A 21,541-nucleotide genomic window follows, 5' to 3' on the forward strand; every position below is an offset into this window, starting at 1 on the left:
TCAATTCAGATTCATGTTCATTTTACTTTGAGTCCTTAAGATATTTTCAAACATACTATGACTAATACAACTTTGAAAATACTTCTAGAAAAAAAAAAAGAAAATACTTCCAGAAAATACTATATTTTCAAGAGCCAAATCATGTAGGTTTAAAATACTATGTGTAAATCAAAGACTAACTGTTCATAATAAGTTAAAAGAGTTAATTGGTTTTTTTAAGTGTGTAAATATCACTTTGAAAAATTAAGTCATTTAAAAGGTATACGGTAGTAAATCTTTCCAGATTTGTCCCAAGCAGGGCACGTATGCACATACTTTAATATACACACACCACACATACCACTCTTCTTCCAACCCAATATCCCTCAAGGAAAACTCTACACTATTATATCCCCCGAAGCCAGAAGAGTATCTTCAGAATAAAATGTGAAAAAGTCTTAATACAAAAGGGAAGATAGATGAAGAGATATTACTTGTATATATTTTAACTTCTTTATTCCCCGAGGTGTATGTGTGTAAGAAGGGGAGAAGACTACCTAATCATTCAATAGCTAAAGCTAAATGCCAAGGACTCCAGTAAGCCCTGTAAGAAACGCAGATTAACAAAAGGAGTCATAAGTATGAAGAGTGATTAAAAGAGAAGGTACCCAGGGCCATGGGAAAACACACCCCCGGGAGTGGAACACGGCCTCCAGGAGAAAGCCAGGCAGGCAGGCTGAAGTTAGCCAGGTGAAGACGGGGCCAGGCACATTTGATGATCTTACAGGAGCCCAGGCCAGTGAAATCAGATGCTAATCAAGAGATTAGAAGCAACTCGAGAGAGATTCTGAGTTCAGGGAGGGTCTCATTAGTCAGGTGAAGATGCTGGACTGTATCCCCAGTGGAGCCTCACCCATTAAGCAGGGAAAGGGCATGAATAGATCCACATTTTTAAGACCTTTGTCCAGCCGCAGTGTCAAGGAGCCCAGGAGGACAGGGGTGTGGTTGCTGCATTTCAAGATCAGAGTGAGGGACAACACTGGCTAGGGCTGTGGTCAGACGGGTTTACAGTTTGAGAGGATGTGGGATTGGGAGGGGAGATGGAGGAGATAGGGATACTCCCCAGTTTAGCATCTGAGCTGCTGAGTGGGTGCAGGTGTCCTGGAGGGAGGGGAAGAGGTGCGAAGGTGGAGTTTGTGTGGAAAATGAACTGTCAGCAATACAGAGAAGTTTTAATGCCCAAGATCCCCATTCTTACTCCAGTCAAGTTATCCCAAATAGACAATATCCTGAATTTCCTTTTCCTAAGTCATATGAAGAAAAGGCTGGAAAGAATCTTAGGTATCATGCAGTCTGAGTCCCTTCATTCTGTGCATGAGGAAAGGGAGGCTCAGGGATTTTGGGGGACCCCCAAAGATGCACTGGACCCCCAGCCCTAAGGCCCCGGGGCCCCCCTAGGACCTACTGAAGCATGCTCCATGTTCTTGCTTTTTAACACTTTTCCTAAGCATCACCTTGGCCACTTTTCGTTCAACCTCCAGAAGACACTCAAATGTGGTCCTGTCACCAACTGAAGCTCTGAACATAAACCTCACATACTCAGGAAACTTAAACACAAACCAGAAGCAGGTGAAAAGTTCAAAATCAGTTTAAGTTGGCTTCTCCTCAACTCCCTTATAGGCATCTCCAAGTAGGTCATTTCAAGTTTTCATTATGATTACATAAAAAATAACAGAGACCGGTGATGGGGCTCATTTTTTTTAACGGTATGAATTCTTAAATATCTATACATCATATTCAATTATTTGTCTTTTGGCTTCCTATAAAATTTCACCCTTTTAACTCATGTGGAGAGTATTTGCAATAATTTTTTTAAAAGTGGTCAAAGAAAATCTAAGGCTTTTGCTCTTTGAGCTTTCATTTTTTATAAGCTATTAAGGTGAAGTGGTAGATGGCAGAAACAATGCAGTATTTAACACTAAACCCTTGACCAACACAAGTAAAAATAAATAAATAAATGCTCACCTGAGGCGAGAGTCCTTAAAGGTGTCAAGATAGGCAGGATAACTCCATTCAATTTTGTTCCCTTTACATCGAAGCTCTAGAGTTTGCCCTGCTGGCAGACTCAAGGTAGCAGCAGGTTTCTGGAAGCGGCCTTTATCCATCATATGTATCATTATTGACTGTGTCTTTGGTGGAGCATCAGCTGCATCCCTGTCCTTTATTTTAGGAATTCTGGGTTTCACCTTTTTGTTGGTAGGCTTGATTCTATTCTCTCCCGGCTCCTTTGGACGCTTGTTCTTGGGAGGATGCTGGCCAGTAACTAGTACAAACGTGAGGAAAGAACAATGCACTCAAATAGTAATGAACCAGAGGATTCAACATCTCAAGCAGGTAACTTTTTGACACTCTTCTCATCCATGAAAATTATTTTCAGGAATAATCTTTATTTTCTCAATTCATTCTTTAGTTGCAAAACAATGAGTCACTGAGAGGGAATACATTTCAGCTTCAAAGATTTTATTCAAATTCAGCAAAATACTGCACATATGAACTAAAATTTGCACTTACCAAACAACAAGACTATTCCTGTAATTCACCCTGTCTCACAGTCTCTAAGGGGTCACAGAGAATGGAAGCATCAAAGCTACTCAAGGCTGTTTCCTGTCCTTGCAGTGTCAGGGCTATCATTGCTCATTCTGAATTTACTGTTTAAATGCAGAAATAGGTAGCCTCCAGGGAGCGCAGACACAAACTACACCACAAGCACACTCAGAATAGGCCAAACCACTATGAACTGTCTCCCAAATGAGTGTGCACAGCAGAGTCTGGCTGTATCTGAGTGGACAACATCCACACAGCATACAAAGCTTAGGAAAGAATAGGACCTAAACTTGTGCTCATTTATAATTTTTTTAATTTTTAATTTTAATTTTTTAAAGAATTTAGAGAGAGAGCGTGCACGCACACATGAGTGAGGGGAGGGGCAGAGGGAGAGAGAGAATCTTAAGCAGACTCCCTGCTGAGTGAGGAACCCAACAGGGGGCTCCATCCCTAGACACTAAGATCATGATGTGAGCCAAAACTGAGTTGGTGTAACTGACTGAGCCACCCAGGTGTCCCAAACCTGTGCTCATTTAAGGCTTCCACATAAGTTATTAAAAGCTCAACAGTAATTGTAGCAATGGTTTAGAACTTAGCCCACAAAATATTTGGGGATTTGGGGGATTATTTTATCACCAACATTGCTGATAATTGCTGGCAAAGGGTGATAATTGCTGGCAAAGGGAGATAAAAAGCTGACCTACTTTGGGTCCATTTTATTACTGTATTTCCTTTCTCTATAGAGAGTTCACCCTATTGCCTGCACCCAGGGAAGATCGCTTCCACTTCCCTTCCCTTAGTATGCCTCTGGGCTCCAGAAACCTGAAATGTCCGACATGCCTGTACAGCCATGGACTTGTGTCCATCCAGCAAGAACAATGAAAAGAAGACCATGCAGTTTCAGTTTGCCCATCTGTCTGCATGAACTCAAGGGCAACCTCACTATATACCCACAAAATTATAAAATGGCAGAACATGAGGCCATTTAGGTAAAATTCTCATGTTGTAGACTTAAAAAACTAAGAAGATCCTGAAAAGTTAAGTAAGTTGCACACAGTTGGTTAGTGGCAGAATGTGAGAGTAGAATTCAGGTCTTCTGACTCTTCTCCCAAGTGCTTATTTCACTATATGTAGATAAATACCCTGTATATATTTTGAATAGATAGCCACACAAATCTTGGCCAACTGAGGGAATTACAGGGCATTTGTATAAAATGGGGAGAAGTGACAAATCAGGAGAAAATCTTTTCCTTTTTGATGTATGTATTTATCTAATAACTGGTATACTTCAGATTTAACATGGTTAAAAGTACAAAGATATTGAAATTAGGATCAAAAAATGGAAAAAAGTAAGTGTTGCAAACTCTTATACCAGTGGACCAGGTAGGTGGCCAAGCAAAGTAAACCAAGTGGGCCTGATAAGGCCATGACCTGCTGTTGCTGGACCTGATGCCTCAAAGGATGGTAGAAATGTAGATTTCCTGATTGTTAAATATCAGAAACTCAATTTCTAGAAATTTCATATGTGAATCCTGAGGTTAGAAGTCAGGTAGTAATTTTCCTTGGATGGGTGAGATGACCAGGAGGGGCTATGGGGAGAGTTTCCAGGAATACTCTCTCTTGATCTGGGCTAGTTACAGGTGTGTGCAGTTTGGGAGCATTTCATGGAACCATACATACTCTTATATACTAAAAGTTCAGTTGATCTGGACTCAACTGTGTAATGATAAATTTGGCTTATTTTGCATGTTGCCCTTTGTCCTTTGAAATAGGAGCCATTCAGATTCCACTTTTAGTTCAGCTGAGCCCAGAGTCTGGAACTAATCTCACTCTGAACCCAGTATCAATCAACATCAACACCTCAACATGCTGCCTTCTTGTATGCCTTGCTCCTTGAGCCCTGCTCTTTTCTACCACTTCAGGTTCAGTTGAGATCCTTCTTTTCCTAGGCCTGAGTCCCTTATTATTTCCCATTCTTCCTCTACTCTGGCTGCTCTGGGTCATGGGCCCTGCTGAACTTTCTCAGTCCTTCCAGGGAATAGAATCGTGTTCTTGAGCACCAGTCTCCAAAGTGAGTCCCCAGTGCCTGCCATTGAATCTGCTGTTTGCCAAGATTTCTCCTGATCCTGCACATTTGGCTTATTTACCCTTGAAGTTCTAAGGACAGAGGAGGGTGGGCAGTGGCACACATGCACATATTTCCCCAACCTTCCAGAAGGAGAAGCACTGTAATCACTGGGAACATGTCAGATCAACATGAATAAACTAATCCAGCAACATCTATTGTGAACAGAAGCCTTAAGTTTGCAATAGAGTCAAAGTCACAGTACTTTACTCAAAGCAGAAAATTAAAGTGTACCATTATAATGTCCATCATCTGTGCCCCACAGGCATTTTGATCACACTGTGCCTATGGGATTCATGGACCTCTGGGTTGAAGTCTAATTTGACGTGTTTTCTTTATCATGTAACAGGAATCCAAGCTATCAGAAATGACAACTGTCTGTAAATCCTGCGGAATTTAGACAACCAGTGCAACTCACCTGACTTCTAAGCTCTCAGATCCTGTGGGACTCTGCTACTCAGGAACATTAGATTACCTAATTTTGGATATTATGCATCCAAATATGTGGTATTATCCCTGCAAAGTAATCTGACTTGTTCACCAAATAGACCTATCAACACATCTACCTGTATAGTTTGTCCAGCTGCCTGAAAATGGAATGGATCCCGGTTTGATAACAATGACACTAAATTAGTAGAGCCAGCCTACTGGTCCCACAGATACCCAGACAGACCTGGAATTGAGTGATTCCCAAATTCCATGTCTAACTTCTTAAGGAATATGACTTTTCTACCTAACTATATAAATTATTTTCCAAAGGACTAAAAAATTGTATTATAGATAAATGAAAGCCCATTACCATTGCATTTTTGAGACTATAGCAGTATAGTATATTTTACAGAGAAAAAGGTGGCAAAATTCACAAATCATTAAATATTATTGACTTCAGGACCTAGCTGTCACTTAGTAGTTGTGTGACATTGGGAAGTTATCTATCCTCTCAGTTTGCTCATCTGTAAATTGAGAATTATATGGTAATAATGACCATCTCATTGACTGTTGTGGGGATTAAATGAGTTAATACATTTAAAATGCTGAGAATAGTGTCAGACCCATTTAAGTAAGTGCTAGTTAAGTGCTGCTTACTGTTTTGTGATTGTCTCATGATAATGTTTCATGGTGATCTCCATGATAAACTTGTGATGACAGTAAAGCCGTTATTCTTCTTCCTAATTTACAGGGAAATAATTGAGATCTCAGATGCCAAGTAGCTCATCCCAGGTTACTAAGAAGCTAGTGAAGAAACAGACCCTTGGATGCCAAGTCTAGAGTCTTCTCCAATTCATGCTATTGTCTTTTGATTCACTTAAAGATTAGCATAAACAGTTTCTTTGCTTCTTTTTTTTCTTCACAAACCTCATGTGTAGTACCCTTGTCTAAGTGGTTTCTTTGTGTGACATGCCCCAGGCTTTGACAAGAAGTTCCAAATCAAACAGAACATGATGCCAGGGAGAAGAGTACAACCTTCCTGGAAGGGCTGGTTATGCTTTTCCAGGCATTCATTAGAATCCCTAAGTGAAGAGACACTGGTCAAAAGCCTGCCCCCCCCCCCCCCAAATAAGGAAAGGAAAAGAAAGAAAGAAAGAAAGAAAGAAAGAAAGAAAGAAAGAAAGAAAGAAAGAAAAGAAAGAAAAGAAAGAAAAAAAGAAAGAAAGAAAGAAAGAAAGAAAGAAAGAAAGAAAGAAAGAAAGAAAGAATAAATGTTATAAAACAAGAAGTAAGCAGGACAAAAGATTGTAATTCTTCAGTACTGAGGATTCCAATCAAACCTTTAACAAAGGTGACCTGACCATTATCCTAATTCTGTAGATGAGAATTACGTTGCATGAGTTAAGAAAGAAAAAAAGCCAAATTCACTAGCAGAATCCCTAACAGCTGCTCAGATGAGAACTCAATACGAATACAATCATTAATACAAAGATCTGTAGCTGTTTGCCTTTTTTTCCTCATGGATGGTTAAGGGTGAAGATCTGATCTAATGTGAGGGTAGCATGAAAATAACCACACTATAAATTTATTGAATAGCTCAGGGTTCCCCAGCAAGTTATATAAACTGATGAATATGCCCTACTCTAATTTTTTGTTTCTTCATGAAATACCTCACAAAAACACAAGAACCCAAGAACAACTCTGAGAAGGTGGGAAAGAAATGACAAACTGGGAAATGAAAATGTAAAAATGAGAGGCTTTCCTTTCCTTACTCCCTTTGAGAACCCTACTCCAAAATACCCTCCTGCCATTTCTTAAAGTATCATTTACTTAAAGTATTTCTAAGAATAAATACTTCTATTACAGGATAAAGATATTACTTTGATAGCTCCTGCCCAACTTGCACTAGGTCGCTGGCCTCTGCCAGGGCCAGTGCACCCCCAAAGTGGCTCCCCATGACCAGTCTCACCCAAGAGTATGGGCCCACCCACAGCAGCTGTGGCCCAGCCACAGCAGGAAGGCCCAGCCACAGCAGGAAGGCATATGCAGCCCTCACAAGGTGACCCTGGAATGTCTGATTCTGGCAACCCAGAAGGACTGCACTTCCAGACCCACAGAATGCCATTTACATGACACTATGTTCTTCAAGACTGGAAGATATACTAATCTACCTAAAACATAGAAACACAGAGAGCCAGAAAAGGAGGAGACAGAGGAATATGTTCCAAACAAATAAGACAAAGCCTTATAGAGAATTAAACAGAATGGATATATAAGCAATCTATTGCTAAAGAGGTAAAAGTCATGGTCATAAAGATGCTCACTGGACTCAGGGAAAGAATGGATGAATACAGTGGGAACTACAACAAAGAGAGAAAATATTAAAAAGAATCAATCAGAGATGAAGCATATAATAACTGAAATAAAAAAATACACTAAAGGGAATCAATAGCAGATAAGAAAATGCAGAAAAATGGATCAGTGATCTGGAAGACAGGGTACTGGAAATAACACACAAGATTTTAAAAAATGAGAATAGCTTAAGGAACCTCTAGGACAAGATTAAGCATACTAACATTTTTTTTTAAAAAGATTTTGTTTATTTATTCATGAGAGAGAGAGAGAGACAGAGACAGAGGCAGAGGGAGAAGCAGGCTCCACGCAGGGAGCCCAATGTGGGACTCACTGCCGGGACTCCAGGATCACGCCCTGGGCCAAAGGCAGGCGCCAAACCACCAAGCCACCCAGGGATCCTGCATACTAACATTTGCATTATAGAGTTTCCAGAAGGAATAGAGACAAAAGGACAGAAAATTTATTTGGAAAACAATGGCCAATGGAATCCCTGGGCGGCTCAGTGGCTTAGCACCTGCCTTTAGCCCAGGGCCTGATCCTGGAGTCCCGGGATTGGGCCCACATTGGGCTCCCTGCATGGGGCCTACTTCTCCCTCTGCCTGTGTCTCTGCCTCTGTGTGTGTGTGTGTGTGTGTGTGTGTGTCTCATGAATAAATAAATAAAATCTTTAAAATATACATATAATGGCCAAAAACATTCCTACCCTTGGGATGGAAACAGGCATTCAAATTCAAGAAGCACAGAAAGCCCCAAATAAGATGAACCCAAAGATGTCCTTACCAGGAGAAGCTGAGGTCATCATCGAATTTGAGATATTTAAAGTGGATACAAAATTGTTTCAGCAATGGAGACAATTAAGTACATTGTTGTGGGTGATGGTGCCATTGGTAAAACATGTCTCCTGATATCCTACACAACAAATTTCCATCAGAGTATGTACCGACTATTTTTGACAACTATGTAGTCATGGTTATGATTGGTGGAGAGCCATATGCCCTTGGACTTTCTGATACTGCAGGGCAAGAGGATTATGACAGATTATGACTGCTGAGTTATCCACAAACAGATGTATTTCTAGTCTGTTTTTCAGTGGTCTCTCTATCCTCATTTGAAAATGTGAGGGAAAAGTGGGTGCCTGAGATAACTCACCACTGTCCAAAGACTCCTTTCTTGCTTGTTGGGACTCAAATTGATCTCCGAGGTGACCCCTCTACTACTGAGAAACTTGCCAAGAACAAGCAGAAGCCTATCACTCCAGAGACTGCTGAAAAGCTGGCCTGTGACCTGAAGGCGATCAAGTACGTGGAGTGTTCTGCGCTAGTACCAAAAGGCCTAAAGAATGTATTTGATGAAGCAATATTGGCTGCCCTGGAGCCTCCAGAACCAAAGAAGAGCCACAGGTGTGTGCTGCCATGAACATCTCTCCAGAGCCCTTTCCACACAGCTGGTGTCAGCATCATACTAAAAGCAGTGTTAAATCAAACTAAAGATTAAAGATTAAAATTTGTTTTTGCAATAATGACAAATGCCCTGCACCTACCCACCCGCATTCATGTGAGACAAGGCCCATAGGTATGGTCCCCTTCCCCCTCTCAGTACTAGTTAATTTGAGTAATTGTGTATTGTCAGAAAAGTGATTACTACTAGTTATTCTGTCGTTTCAAAAAAAAATTCTTTTGTTGTTTAAAAGCAAGGCGTGCTTGTGATGATTCTGTAACAGACTAATTTGGGTTGTTGAAACTGCTGCTGGGCTCCATTCACTCTGGAGAATGATCTGAGACATTTAGGGTTCTTTTTCCTTTTCCTTTTTTTTTTCTTTTTTGCAGGGGTGGGATAGTGGTGCAGGGAGTGTGTGTGGGGGGTTTGTTTTTATTTAGTCATGTTTTTTAAATTCATTAACCATTGGACAGCCCGTAAGGGGAGGAGGATGGATTGATTCCACATTCCACTTCCTAGATCTAGTTTAGAAAACTTGTTCCCCACCTAGTGCTCTTAGGAAGGAGTATAGTAAATGCCTCATTTAATAACATATTCCTTTTTGAAAGTTGCCTTTTCTCTCCACCCTTGGGTAGGTCCAGTATTTGATGAAACTCATGAAAGTGGATGGAACCTGTCTTGCCCCTTCTCTTTTCTAGGATGCACTATATATGTGACTGTGACTTTCAAGGAAATTTGTTTGTCATTTGCTGATTTTTTTTTTTTGCTGAATTTTTTTGAAGTTAATTTCTAACTTCTTTCATTGATAAATGAAGAAAAGTATTGCACCTTTTGAAATACACCAAATGGATTGAGTATGTAATTAAAAAACATTTTTTCCCTGTCATTGTCTTATATGCTTAGCATAGATGTCCAGCTTAATAGTGTATGATATGGTGTTCCTAGAACACAACTGAAGACCTGGTAAATCGAAGAAATGTGAGAGGTAGCGCTAGGAGACAGATGTCTATGGGATGGTGCACATCCTCTTTTAAGTTGGGAGGATGGAGACCTACTTCATGAAGAAGCTGGGGGTGGGGTGGGGAGAACATTTAATAACATGGGGACCAGTCAGGGGAATCCCTTTATTTCTGTTTTGCATATGAGGAACCCTAGAGTAGCTAGTCAAGGCTCTCTAGTTTAATAAAAAAATCATGGAGTCTTATGAAGACTCTTCATAAGCATTAATAGGGATTTTGTCCACTTATTTTGGTCACAGTTTCCAATTTTTAAAAATATTTAGGTAATCTTCTTCCCCTTCCCCAAATCCTAATTCTTGTAGATTCATTAGTGTTGAACCAATGCTTTCTCATGTCTCAATTCTTTGTATATGCATTCTTTTCAGATGTATTAAACAAAAAACCCTTCAAAAACAAAACAAAACAGAAAACACAAAGATGTCCATACCAAGACATTCAATTCTATTGTAACTGAATGTCAAAAGTTAAAGACAAAGAGAGAATCTTGAAAGCAGAAGAGAAAAGCAACTAGTTGTGTACAAGGGAACACCCAAAAGACTATTAGATGGTTTTTGAGCAGAAACCCCACAGGCCAGAAGGGAGTGGTACAATATATTCCAAGTGTGGACTGAAAAAACTGCAATCAAGAATACCCCGCAAGATTATCATTCAAAATTGAAAAAGAGAGAAAGTTTCCCAAACAAAAGTTAAAAGAGTTCATTACTTCTAAATTGGCCTTACAGGAAATGTTAAAGGGACTTCTTTAAGAGGAAATGAAGGGATCCCTGGGTGGCGCAGCGGTTTAGCGCCTGCCTTTGGCCCAGGGCGCGATCCTGGAGACCCAGGATCAAATCCCACGTCGGGCTCCCCAGGATCAAATCCCACGTCGGGCTCCCGGTGCGGTGCATGGAGCCTGCTTCTCCCTCTGTCTATGTCTCTGCCTCTGTGTGTGTGTGTGTGTGTGTGTGTGTGTGTGTGTGTGTGACTGTCATAAATAAATAAAAATTTTAAAAAAAAAAAGAGGAAATGAAAAAGCCATAAGTGGAAGAAAATCATGAAAGAAAAAAATCTCACCAGTAAAAGCAAATGTAAAGGGAGTAGATCAAAAACACCTATGAAGCTAGTGGGAAGGTGAAACGACAAAAGTAGTAAAATCAACTATATCTACAATAATTATTTAATGGATACACACAAAAAATAATGTAATATGTCACATACATAAAACATGGAGAAGGTAAAAATGTAGTGTAGTGCTTATAGAATGTGTTCAGACTTAAGCAATCATTAACTTAAACTAGATTGCTATCTACATAGCATGTTTTATATTAACCTCATAGTAACCAGAGTGCAAAAACCTATAATAGTTTTACAAAAAAAAAAAAAAAACGAAAACAAAGATTTCTAAACATAACACTAAAGAAGGTCATCGAATCACAAAAGAGAGCAAGAGATGAAGGAACTATAAAAGCAACCAGAAAACAATGAATAAGTATACATCTGTCAGTAATTACTTTAAATGTTGATAAATGCTCCAATCAAAGGACATAGGGTGAGTGAACATATAAACAACAAGACCCATCTCTATGCTTACTATAAGAGACTCAGTTCAGCACTAAAGACACACATATAGACCAAAAGTGAAAGGGTAGAAAAAGAGTATCCATGCAAATGGAGATTAAAAAAAAAAGACCTGGGGTAACAATACTTATTTCAGACCAAAGAGATTATTTACTTGTTTGCAGGATACAATATTAACATACAGAAATCTGTTGTGTTTCTGTAACACTAATAATAAACTAGCTGAAAGTAAATTAAGAAAACAATCTCATTTATATTTGCCTCACCAAGAATAAAATATTTAAGAATAAATTTAACCAAGAAGGTGAAAGATCTATTCTGAAAACTGACACTGATGAAAGAAAATGAAGATGACATAAAGAAATGGATCATGGATTATAAGAAATGCTCATGGATTATAAGAGTTTATATTACTAAAATGTCTATATTACCCAAAGCAATTTACAGATTCAATACTATCCCTATCAAAATATCAATGGCATTTTTCACAGAACTAGAACAAATAATTCTAAAATTTGTATGGAACCACAAGAGACCTAGTTAAAGCAATCTTGAGAAAGAAGAACAAAGCTTCAGGTATCATGCTCCCAGATTACAAGTACACAACAAAGCTACAATAATTAAAACAGTGTGGTACTGGTGCAAAAATAGACATACAGCTCCATGGAACATAATAAAGAATCCAGCAGTAAACCCTTCTATGGTCAATTAATCTATGACAAAGGGAGTAAGAATATGTAATGGGGAAAAAACAGTCTCTACAATAGTGTTGGGAAAACTGGAGAGCTACATGCAAAAGAATAAAACTGGGTCATTTTCTTACACCATACACAAGAATCAATATACAAATCATTATGTAAAATCAGAATGGATGAAATACCTAAATGTAAGACCTGAAACCATAAAAGAAAACATAGGCAGTAAATTATTAAACATTAGTCTTACCAATTTTTTTTTAATCTCTCTATAGGCAAAGGCAACAAATGAAAAAAACAAACAATTGAGACTACATCAAACTGAAAAGGTTTGCACAGCGAAGGAAACCAAAGACAATCTGCTGAATAGGAGAAGGTATTTGCAAATGATGTATCTAAAAAAGGATTAAGGGCAGTCCTGGTGGCTCAGCAGCTTAATGCCGCCTTCAGCGGAGTGTGATCCTGGAGACACAGGATTGAGTCCCACATCAGGCTCCCTGCATGGAGCCTGCTTCTCCCTCTGCCTGTGCCCACCCCCCCCCCCAAACAAATAAATAAATAAAAATTTTTTAAAAGGATTAATATTCAAAATATATAAAGATGTTGCACGACTCAACACCACAAAACAAGTCTGATTAGAAAATGGGCACCGAACCTGAATATACATTTTTCCAAAGATGACATACAGATGGCCAACAAACACATGAAAAGCTGTTCAGCATCACTAACCATCAGGTAAATACCAATCAAAACCACAGTGAGCTATCACCTTACACCTGTCAGAATGGCTAAAATCAACAATATAAGAAACAACAAGCATTGGCGACAATGTGGAGGAAAATGAACCCTCCTGCACCACTGGTAGAAATGTAAATTGGTGCAGCCACTATTGAAAACAATATGTGAGGGGATCCCTGGGTGGCGCAGCGGTTTGGCGCCTGCCTTTGGCCCAGGGTGCGATCCTGGAGACCCAGGATCGAATCCCATGGCGGGCTCCCAGTGCATGGAGCCTGCTTCTCCCTCTGCCTCTCTCTCTCTCTCTCTCTCTGTGACTATCATAAATAAATTTTAAAAAATTAAAAAAAAAGAATATTAAAAAAATAAAATATGTGAGTTCCTCAAAATATTAAAAATAGAAATACTAAAAAAAAAAATAGAAATACTATATGATGCTACAATTCCACTTCTGAGCATTTATCTGAAGAAAATTAAAACACTAAATCCTAAAATATATATACACTTCTACATTCATTGAAGCATTATTTATAACAGCCTCAAGATATGGAAGCAAAACCAAAGTGTCCTCTGATAGATGAGTGGATAAAGCTGTGTTATACATACACAACGGAATAGTACTCAGCCACAAAAAATGAAATTTTGCCATTTGTGACAACATGGATGGACCTAGGAGGTATTATACTAAGCAAAATATATCAGACAGAATAATTCTGTAAGATTTCACTTATATGTGGAATCTAAAAAACAAATGAACTAAAACAAAACATAAGCAGACTCATAGATACAAGAAATAATCTACAGGTTACTAACACCGGGGTGGGCGGGTGGGGGCAGGGAACAGGTGAAATAGGTGAAGGAGAATATGAGGTACAAGCTTCTAGTTATAAAATAAGTAAGTCACGGGGATATAAAGTACAGCCTAGGGAATATAGTCAACAATATTGTAATGACTTTGTGCGGTAACTATAGTCATGGTGGTGAGCATTTCATAAAGGATATAAATGTTGGATCACTATGTTGTACCCATGAAATTAATGTAATACTGTAATACTGTATGTTAATATTTCAATAATAACAAAAACTTTACTTTGAAACATTATTATATCCATTAGAACAGAGTAGATTGTGCTCTTTTTTAAAAAAATATAATTGATATATTAGTTTCAGGTGTACAACATAATGATTTGCTATTTGTATGTGTTATGAAATGATCACTGTCTTCTTGAAGCACTCTATTTGCCTGGCTCCTAATACACAGAGCTCTCTTTTGGGGCTTGTTTTATTTTTACCTCCATTGCTGACAACTCTGTTCAGCATCCTTTCCTCATCTTCCTTTCCTGCCTGACCTGAGTCCCAAGGGCTTAATCCTTGCAACTCACCTCAATCATTTATGACACTCATTCTCTTAAGTGGCCTCACACAGCCACCCCCCCGTACGAGCAGTATTTATATGCTGAGAGCTGCTGCCTTGTCCTGTCCTGACTTTGCCTCTAAATCCCAGATCTGAACAGTCTGCCACTTACTCAGCACTGCCACTTGGAAAGCTAGTAGGCATCTCAAATTGAACGTGTCCAAACTGACCTCTGGATGCCCCTTCTGGCTGGCTCCTTCCCCAGCGTCTCTTTACCCATAGATGACAACTCTATTCACCCAGCTGCTCAGGATAAAAGCCTCAGAGTCCCACATCGTTCTTTCCTTTCTCTCCTAGGCCACATCCAATCCAGCAGCAAATCCTTTTGGCTTAATAGAACCAGAACCTTGTCTGGAGGAAGTACGGCCTACATCCACTGCGGCTGCACTCACCAAGCCATTTTGCACAGAAACTATTAAAATTATTCCCTGGGTAAGCTCCCAACTTCCTCCCTAGAGCTCCTACCTTTGAAAACATCAATCGCATCATGGGCACTCCTCTGCTCAAGACCCTGCAGTGTAGAATAAAGCCCTAAGTCTTCCTGTGCTTACTAGGCTTTGCCATTTCCTGTCTCCCACCTAAGGGTCCTTTGGCAGCCCTGAGCCCGGGGCTGCCTGGAAGCCGCTGCCCCTCCCACCTCCCATCCACCCCCAGCCTGTGCCCTTGGCTCTTTGTGACACCTGCTGTGCACATGCTTGCTCTCTCCAGGCAGGCCTCTGACTCTGCTGTCCAAATCAAGTTCTCACTCCCCTCTGTGCTCCTTCCATCCTCGTACCCCGTGTTACACATTGAATTGTGCCCACCAAAAGGCACGCTGAAGTCCTACCCCCCTGGTACAGCTGAGCGTGACCTTTTTGGAAATAGATCTCGGCAGTTGTAACCACGTTAAGATGAAGTCACCAGGGTGGGCTCCCATCCAATGTGCTGCTGTCCTTATAAAAAAAGACACATGAAGTGCCCGGGTGGCTCAGTGGGTTAAGTATCTGACTCTTGATATGGCTCAGGTCATGATCTCAGGATTGTGAGATCAAGCCGCAGGTAGGGCTCCATGCTCAGTGGGGTTGTGGGGAGGTAAGGGGATGGTGCTTCAAGATTCTCTCCCTCTGCCCCTTCCCCCTGCTTGCTTGCTCTCAAATAAATAAATCTTGAGTGAGAGAGAGAGGCAAATGCCATGTGAAGGCAAAGACACATGGGGGAAGACAGACCACCATGTGGCAACAGAAGTAGCCATTGGGGTGGTATAGCTGGAAGCCCAGGAGCACCAAGGACAGACAAGCCACCAGCAAAAGCCAGGAAGAGGCAAGAAGCCACTAGTGTTGCAGAGGCAGCATCATCCTGCTGACACGTAGATTTCTGATTTCTGATCTCTAAGCTGGGCAAGAGTAAATGTCTGTTGTCCTAAGCCACCTGGTTTGTGGTACTTTGTTTCAGTGGCCATAGGAAACTAATACATCCTGGCTATTGATTCTTCATGCCACTTAGCACTTCTTGATATTTCATCTTGTCTACTGTCTGTCCTCTCCACTAGATTACGGGCATCACGACATCAGGGCTTTTCAACCCTGTCCAGGGAAGTCCATCAATCCTCCGGACTCAGTCCTCTGGCCAGCACGCTGCCCTGTCTCTCTGTGTTACCCTCAAATTTTTCTCATTTTTGGCTCTAAAGATCAAAAATTATTTTGTATCTCAAACATAGGAGCCAAGATCCCACATGCTTAGAAACATTATTTGCACCCATAAATGATGAGAATTTTCACAATTCATTTTTCATTATAAGGATTTCTGGACTAATTTTTACACTCCTTTTCCAAGGAATACATTGAGACACAAAAATGCTGCAGAGTCCTGCTTGAAAAATCACTGGCCGTGTTTCCTTCTCTACCCCTTAGACATCTGACTGCTTTGCCCTCACATCACAACAAATCTCTGCAGTCCTCCCAGAGAGAGAACCTTTCCCAGGATACCAAATAAGCCCATGTTAGACTGAAGATCACATTAGCTTGACCAAAGGTCTGGGATAAATTCAGCAAAACAGTAACAAATCCATTTTAATGTATTTAGTAAATAAATATTATATATTAAAACTATTTAAATAATGAAAAATTGGTAAATGCTTGTGGTTTTCTACATTTTTATGTAAAAATAGCAGCACCCCATGAAGAACACAGTGGTACCTATTCCTATACAAATGCTGACAATCATGTGCTATAAGTCATGCCTGCCTCTAAGTGGGATCTTGGGCTGTTTATTAACTGTTTTCATGCCTCACTTTCACGCCACCTGAGTAGTACATGCCCTTCTGCCTCCTGCTCTTCACGAGAATAACACTAGTTCTAAAAATGTAAATAAAGCATTTTAGGTTTAGGCAAGGCAAACCTCACTGGCTTAGAAGAGATGTAGAACCAATATGTGCTTGCAAGGAAGTCTTTTACTATTAGATTTTTTTCTAGAAATGATCAGAAAAGCAAAAACCTCAACCAAAGGATGAGCTGAGTCATGGGCCTTATGCATGCAGTGTGTGTTTTGGGGTGGACAGGGTGCAGCATATTCCAGCCTGCCCATCGGAGATTGGTGCTGGAAGGGCTTCTGTATATGCCTCTCCCTTTGGCCTGTTCCTGGCCCAGCCAGCCGCATGTTAACTCAAAATAGAAACAAAACAAAAACAAACATTCTTAATGGGTTTAGGAAAACCGTTATGTAATTTAATGAAGCAGATATACTTTTCTAATTATATATTCAATATTTTCTTGATAACTAGTATACCTATACTTCTAAAAACAAAGCCACGGTATTATCATCATACCTAAAATGTATTAATTATTTCTCATAAGATATCGTTTGTGCTCAGTTTTCTCTGATTGTCTCATAAAGGTTTATTGCTGATATAAATTACATTTGACTTAAATGGATGCTAATTGATTTAAGCAGATGTTTGTAATCATCCTCAGGGTCTGGACACATATTGGCTAGGAAAGATCCGGGAGGCAGTGGGTGAACCTGCCTCCTGATGCTTGGAGGGAGGCGTCTTGGGTGAACTGTACAGCCAAGTGAGTGGGCTATTTGAAGTTATTTTGTCTGGCTATCTCCTGCCCTAGTAAAAAAAAAAAAAAAAAAAAAAGATACCAGAATCTGCGTTTCTCTCATTTGAGCAGTCACATACCAGGACCTGCCAGGAGCCTTTTAATAGAGCATTTTATAATGTGACCTCATGCCAACTCCTCTCTGGAGAAAAGGTGCCTGTTGCTCCTGGTGCAGAAGCACTGCCTACACTTGATTCAGCAAGGCTCCAGGCTGGAGTGTCCTCACCTCAGCTTCAAACTCCATGACCATTTTGGACTTTGCTAACTAGAATGTGGTTTTGGGGGGGGGGGGTGCAAATGCTTCCAGTTTCGGGAAATACAGGAACTGCTCAGGATGGAATAGTGGATAAAATGTGAGCTAGGTTGAGGTGGCTCCAGAGTGAGATTGCATAACAGCAAAAGCGGCTTTCAAGCAAAACTAAGCAAAAATCGTGGCTGTAGCTGAGGAATTCCGAGGGAGGTTCCAGAATACCAAGATGTACCCAGGCGCCAAATGTACTGTACAAACAAATAACATTGTTTGGATAAAAAGAGGGGCAACCAAACAAATGTTAAAGTCATATATAAAAATATAGATACAAGAACAACACACACACACACGCACCCCCAAAGCCTGTGAGTCTAAACAACAGGATGGACCCAGGGCAGGCACACATTCAAAAAAGTAAAGAGGCACAAGGGCTCCCATATGCTGCACAAAAATGCATTCTTCATCTTTCCCCAATCAGTTAAGAGGGGTTAACAGTTGCAGGGTTTTGATTCATTTTGGGGTTTAATACACATAATATCTGGTCCAAGATTTAAGTAGATCTTGCAGGATTGAAGCCCAAGGTGGTATAGGAAACAAATCAAAGACTGCAGCTGGGAGGAGGAGGGGGAGGCTTCCAACCTTGCCAAAGCATCAGCGGTGGCTTGCTTGGGTGGCACCCGCCCTCGGAAGGAGACCCGGGGAGGACACCCGCGCAGGGTGGAGGCGAGCCCCCGCTCCCGCCCGCCGCCGCCGCCGCCTCCCAGGACACGTTGACACTCGGGGCTGGCCCAGGCGCTGGCGGGGGATGCTCGCTCGGCCCGCCAAGGGCTTTCCGGGAGCGCGGGGGCGGCCCTAGCGGGGACCCCCAGGGTCGGGGTCGGGGTCGGGGTCGCCGCCCAGGGGAGCCCCGGGGAGGTGGAGAGAGGGGGGTTAGGAAGAGGCAGGTGCACAGGGCAGGGTCAAAAGTTCCGGGAAGAGCTGGCTGGAGGACTTGGCCGCGGGAGGACCCTGCTGGGGAGCGGGGTCAGTGCGGGCACAAGCTGGGTAGTGCCCCCGGGGTCGCTCACCGTCCTCCAGCGCTTCGTGCACGAGCAGAAGACCGAGCAGCAGCCAGACGTTCATCCTGGGGGCCGGGGCGGCGGGCGCGGGGAGCGCAGGGCCCGGGCAGGGGCGCAGGGGGGCGGCGGGCGAGGGGCGGGGCGGGGCGGGCGCCGCAGCCGGAGGATTCGGTTTCATGAAGTGGAAACCAGTTTTGGGGAAAACTTTAGTTTTTCTGGTCTTTCTTTTCTTTCTTAAAAAAAAAAAAAAAAAAAAATCTGTACTGTGACCTCTCCTGCCCCCTGGCGGGCCAGCGGGGAGACGCGCTTTTTGGTGCGCAGAGAACAGGACGGCGGTGACGACCGTCCCTCCTTGAATTTCTCCACCTGAGGGTTTCACCGAGTTCAAAACGTTGACGAGGCTCAGTGTAAGCCCTGCAGGTCCCGCTGGGGTCATACGTAGCCATGATTGTCAACTATCACCAGCACTCTTCCCCCTGTGGCTCGGGCGGAGCCGTAATGCTCTGTAGAAAGCGCCCTCGAAATATTTCGATGTATTCGCGCTCACTAGCAAGGCCCTTGCCCTCGGCTGTTTCTTACTGTTCCTCTGTGTGTGGCCAGAGATGGGCTCTGCACCCAGCTCTGTTCCTGCTGGACCCCGGCATCTCCCCCGCCACGGGGATGCTAGAACTCTGGGGCTCCCAGAGGGGGAAGCTGGCCTTCCATCAGAGGGACCACGCAGGCCTTCCTCAGGATCCCAGCACACGTTTGGAGAAATGACTCGGTCCTTTTTTTTTTTTTTTTTTTTTTGACTCGGTCCTTTTTATTCAGAAATCCCCCCCAAGAAAGAAAGAAAGAAAGAAAGAAAGAAAGAAAGAAAGAAAGAAGAAAGAAAGAAAGAAAGAAAGAAAGAAAGAGGAAGGAAGAAAGAAGGAGAAAAGAGGAAGGAAGAGAAAGAAAGAAAGAAAGAAAGAAAGAAAGAAAGAAAGAAAGAAAGAAAGAAAGAAAAGAAATCCCACTGCCCTGTGTGACAGTCAGGTATGAGGACGGACTGTGCCAGAAAACAGTTCCAAGTAACACCATCTCAGGGCCCCTTGGTCCCCAACACGTACAAACACATCTTTCCTTCTGAGTCCAAATCAGCACTCTGGGTTTCTTTTCAATGTACTATCTGTGTTCTCTCAGGAGGGTCCTCAGTTCTAGCAAACTTCCCCAGCTCCTTCAGGTTAGGAAACCCAGACAGGTTAAATGGTGCTGCATGGACCCTTCTGTATGCTTATCGAACCATGAGGAGGTGGTGATTAAAAGGAAAAGGAGAGGGCAGCCCTGGTGGCTCAGCAGTTTAGCACCGCTTTCAGCCCAGGGTGTGATCCTGGAGACAGGAATCAAGTCCCATGTCAGGCTCCCTGCATGGAACCTGCTTCTCCCTCTGCACGTGTCTCTGCCTCTCTCTCTCTCTCTTATAAATAAATAAATAAAATCTTTAAAAATAAGGAAAAGGAGATAGTTTTGCAAACCAAAATATAATTAAAAGCTAAATGGTGTGATGTAGGCTATTAGTGAAGTTCACAGAGGTAAGAAATCAGTGCAGGTTGGAGAAATGATGGGAAGTCACAGGCTAGGGCTTGACTCTGGAAAGTAAAGGAGGGATTGGAGGGGTCAGGAGTGCGTCCTTACTGATTGCTTGGCCAGTGGTCAGGAGAGCGTGGGCTGAGGCACAAAGCATGACTTGACCAGGTGGCACAGGCTGGCCAGGCTGGAAGGGTAGCTTCACTGTGGGAGGAGTGTGGGAAGGAGACTGAGGCAACGTCTGGGGGCTGTGGTGAGGTGGAGGAGTTAGGCCTTCATGTGGGCCTCGGCAGAGAGGGTCATAGGTTTCTGAGCTTGCAGACTCATGGCCAAAGCAGCTTGCAGGTACAGGCATGCAGGTACATTCCCCCGGGTGAGGAGCAGGGTCTGGACTCCTAGCCCCTTCATTCAAACATTACTCTTAAAGTGAGCTTAATTCAAAGTGGCAGGAAAGGAACTTTTCCCTCAAGACTGAAGAAAAGAAGCTGAACACAAACCAGTGCTTATCAGCCACTTCATGCCAGAGGAACCAAGGCTTCCTGTCCCCTACTCTGGTGTAGTGGAGAGAACTGTTGCCTGGGAACATGGGAGACCAAGGTTCAAGTTCTGGTACCACCATAAGCCCTCAATTCCCTTAACTTCTCAGGATTTGGGCTCTCTCCTTGGTAAAGGGAGGGACCTAGAGGATTAGTGCAACATGTGTTTACCAGGTGTTTCTTATGAAGATGGAGCCATCCTTGCTCTTTTATGGAGTGTTTACTAGCCTGAAGACAAACACTTGAACCACCGCAATGGGGTGCGTCTCAGTCATGGAGCACAAACAGTTGTGCTAAATCTGCCTGGTCTGCCCCCACTGAGATCCCTTTTCATTCTGACTCCATGAAGTTGACAACCTCACCTCTTACTCTATGTTGGAGCCTGGGTTCCACCCACACCTCCTCTCCCCAATTCCACACAGTCACCAGGTGCCACTCTCTGTCATGCCCTCCACAGCAACAGCACACTGTTGCCCACCCCCTAGTCATCCTGTGGGTTCACTGCCCCCCATACCCCCCTCTCCTGTTATACCACCTGCCTGCCCTCTCACCACACCCTAAATCCTGGCCTCGCTTGCCCTCCAAGACTTGGCTCAGACCTTGCCTCCTCCCAGCTGGGCTTAGCACTTCTCAGGTAATGAAATTTTCTATTACAGCACTTAGAACAAAAGGCAGAATTTAGCTGTGAATCCGTTATGCTTCTTTCTCCTACACTATTCC

The 21,541-nt window shown here is 42.3% G+C and overlaps 1 protein-coding gene and 1 pseudogene across 1 annotated transcript in view; one reads left to right on the forward strand and one right to left on the reverse strand.

The window, feature by feature from the left end:
* PDGFRL (platelet derived growth factor receptor like) overlaps positions 1–18,905 on the reverse strand; it is a 66,281-nt gene extending 47,376 nt beyond the window's left edge. Inside the window, exons 1-2 of the mRNA XM_041753073.1 lie at positions 18,747–18,905; positions 2,005–2,302 (exon numbers count right to left, since the gene is read on the reverse strand). Of these exons, the coding sequence (XP_041609007.1) occupies positions 2,005–2,302; positions 18,747–18,801 (353 nt within the window). The 5' untranslated portion in view covers positions 18,802–18,905. The remainder of the gene's footprint in view (positions 1–2,004; positions 2,303–18,746) is intronic.
* LOC121489406 lies at positions 8,337–8,908 on the forward strand (annotated as a pseudogene).
* Positions 18,906–21,541: the final 2,636 nt, after the last annotated feature.

This window comes from Vulpes lagopus, chromosome 4, assembly GCF_018345385.1.
Source record: "Vulpes lagopus strain Blue_001 chromosome 4, ASM1834538v1, whole genome shotgun sequence".
Taxonomy (NCBI): Eukaryota; Metazoa; Chordata; class Mammalia; order Carnivora; family Canidae; genus Vulpes; species Vulpes lagopus.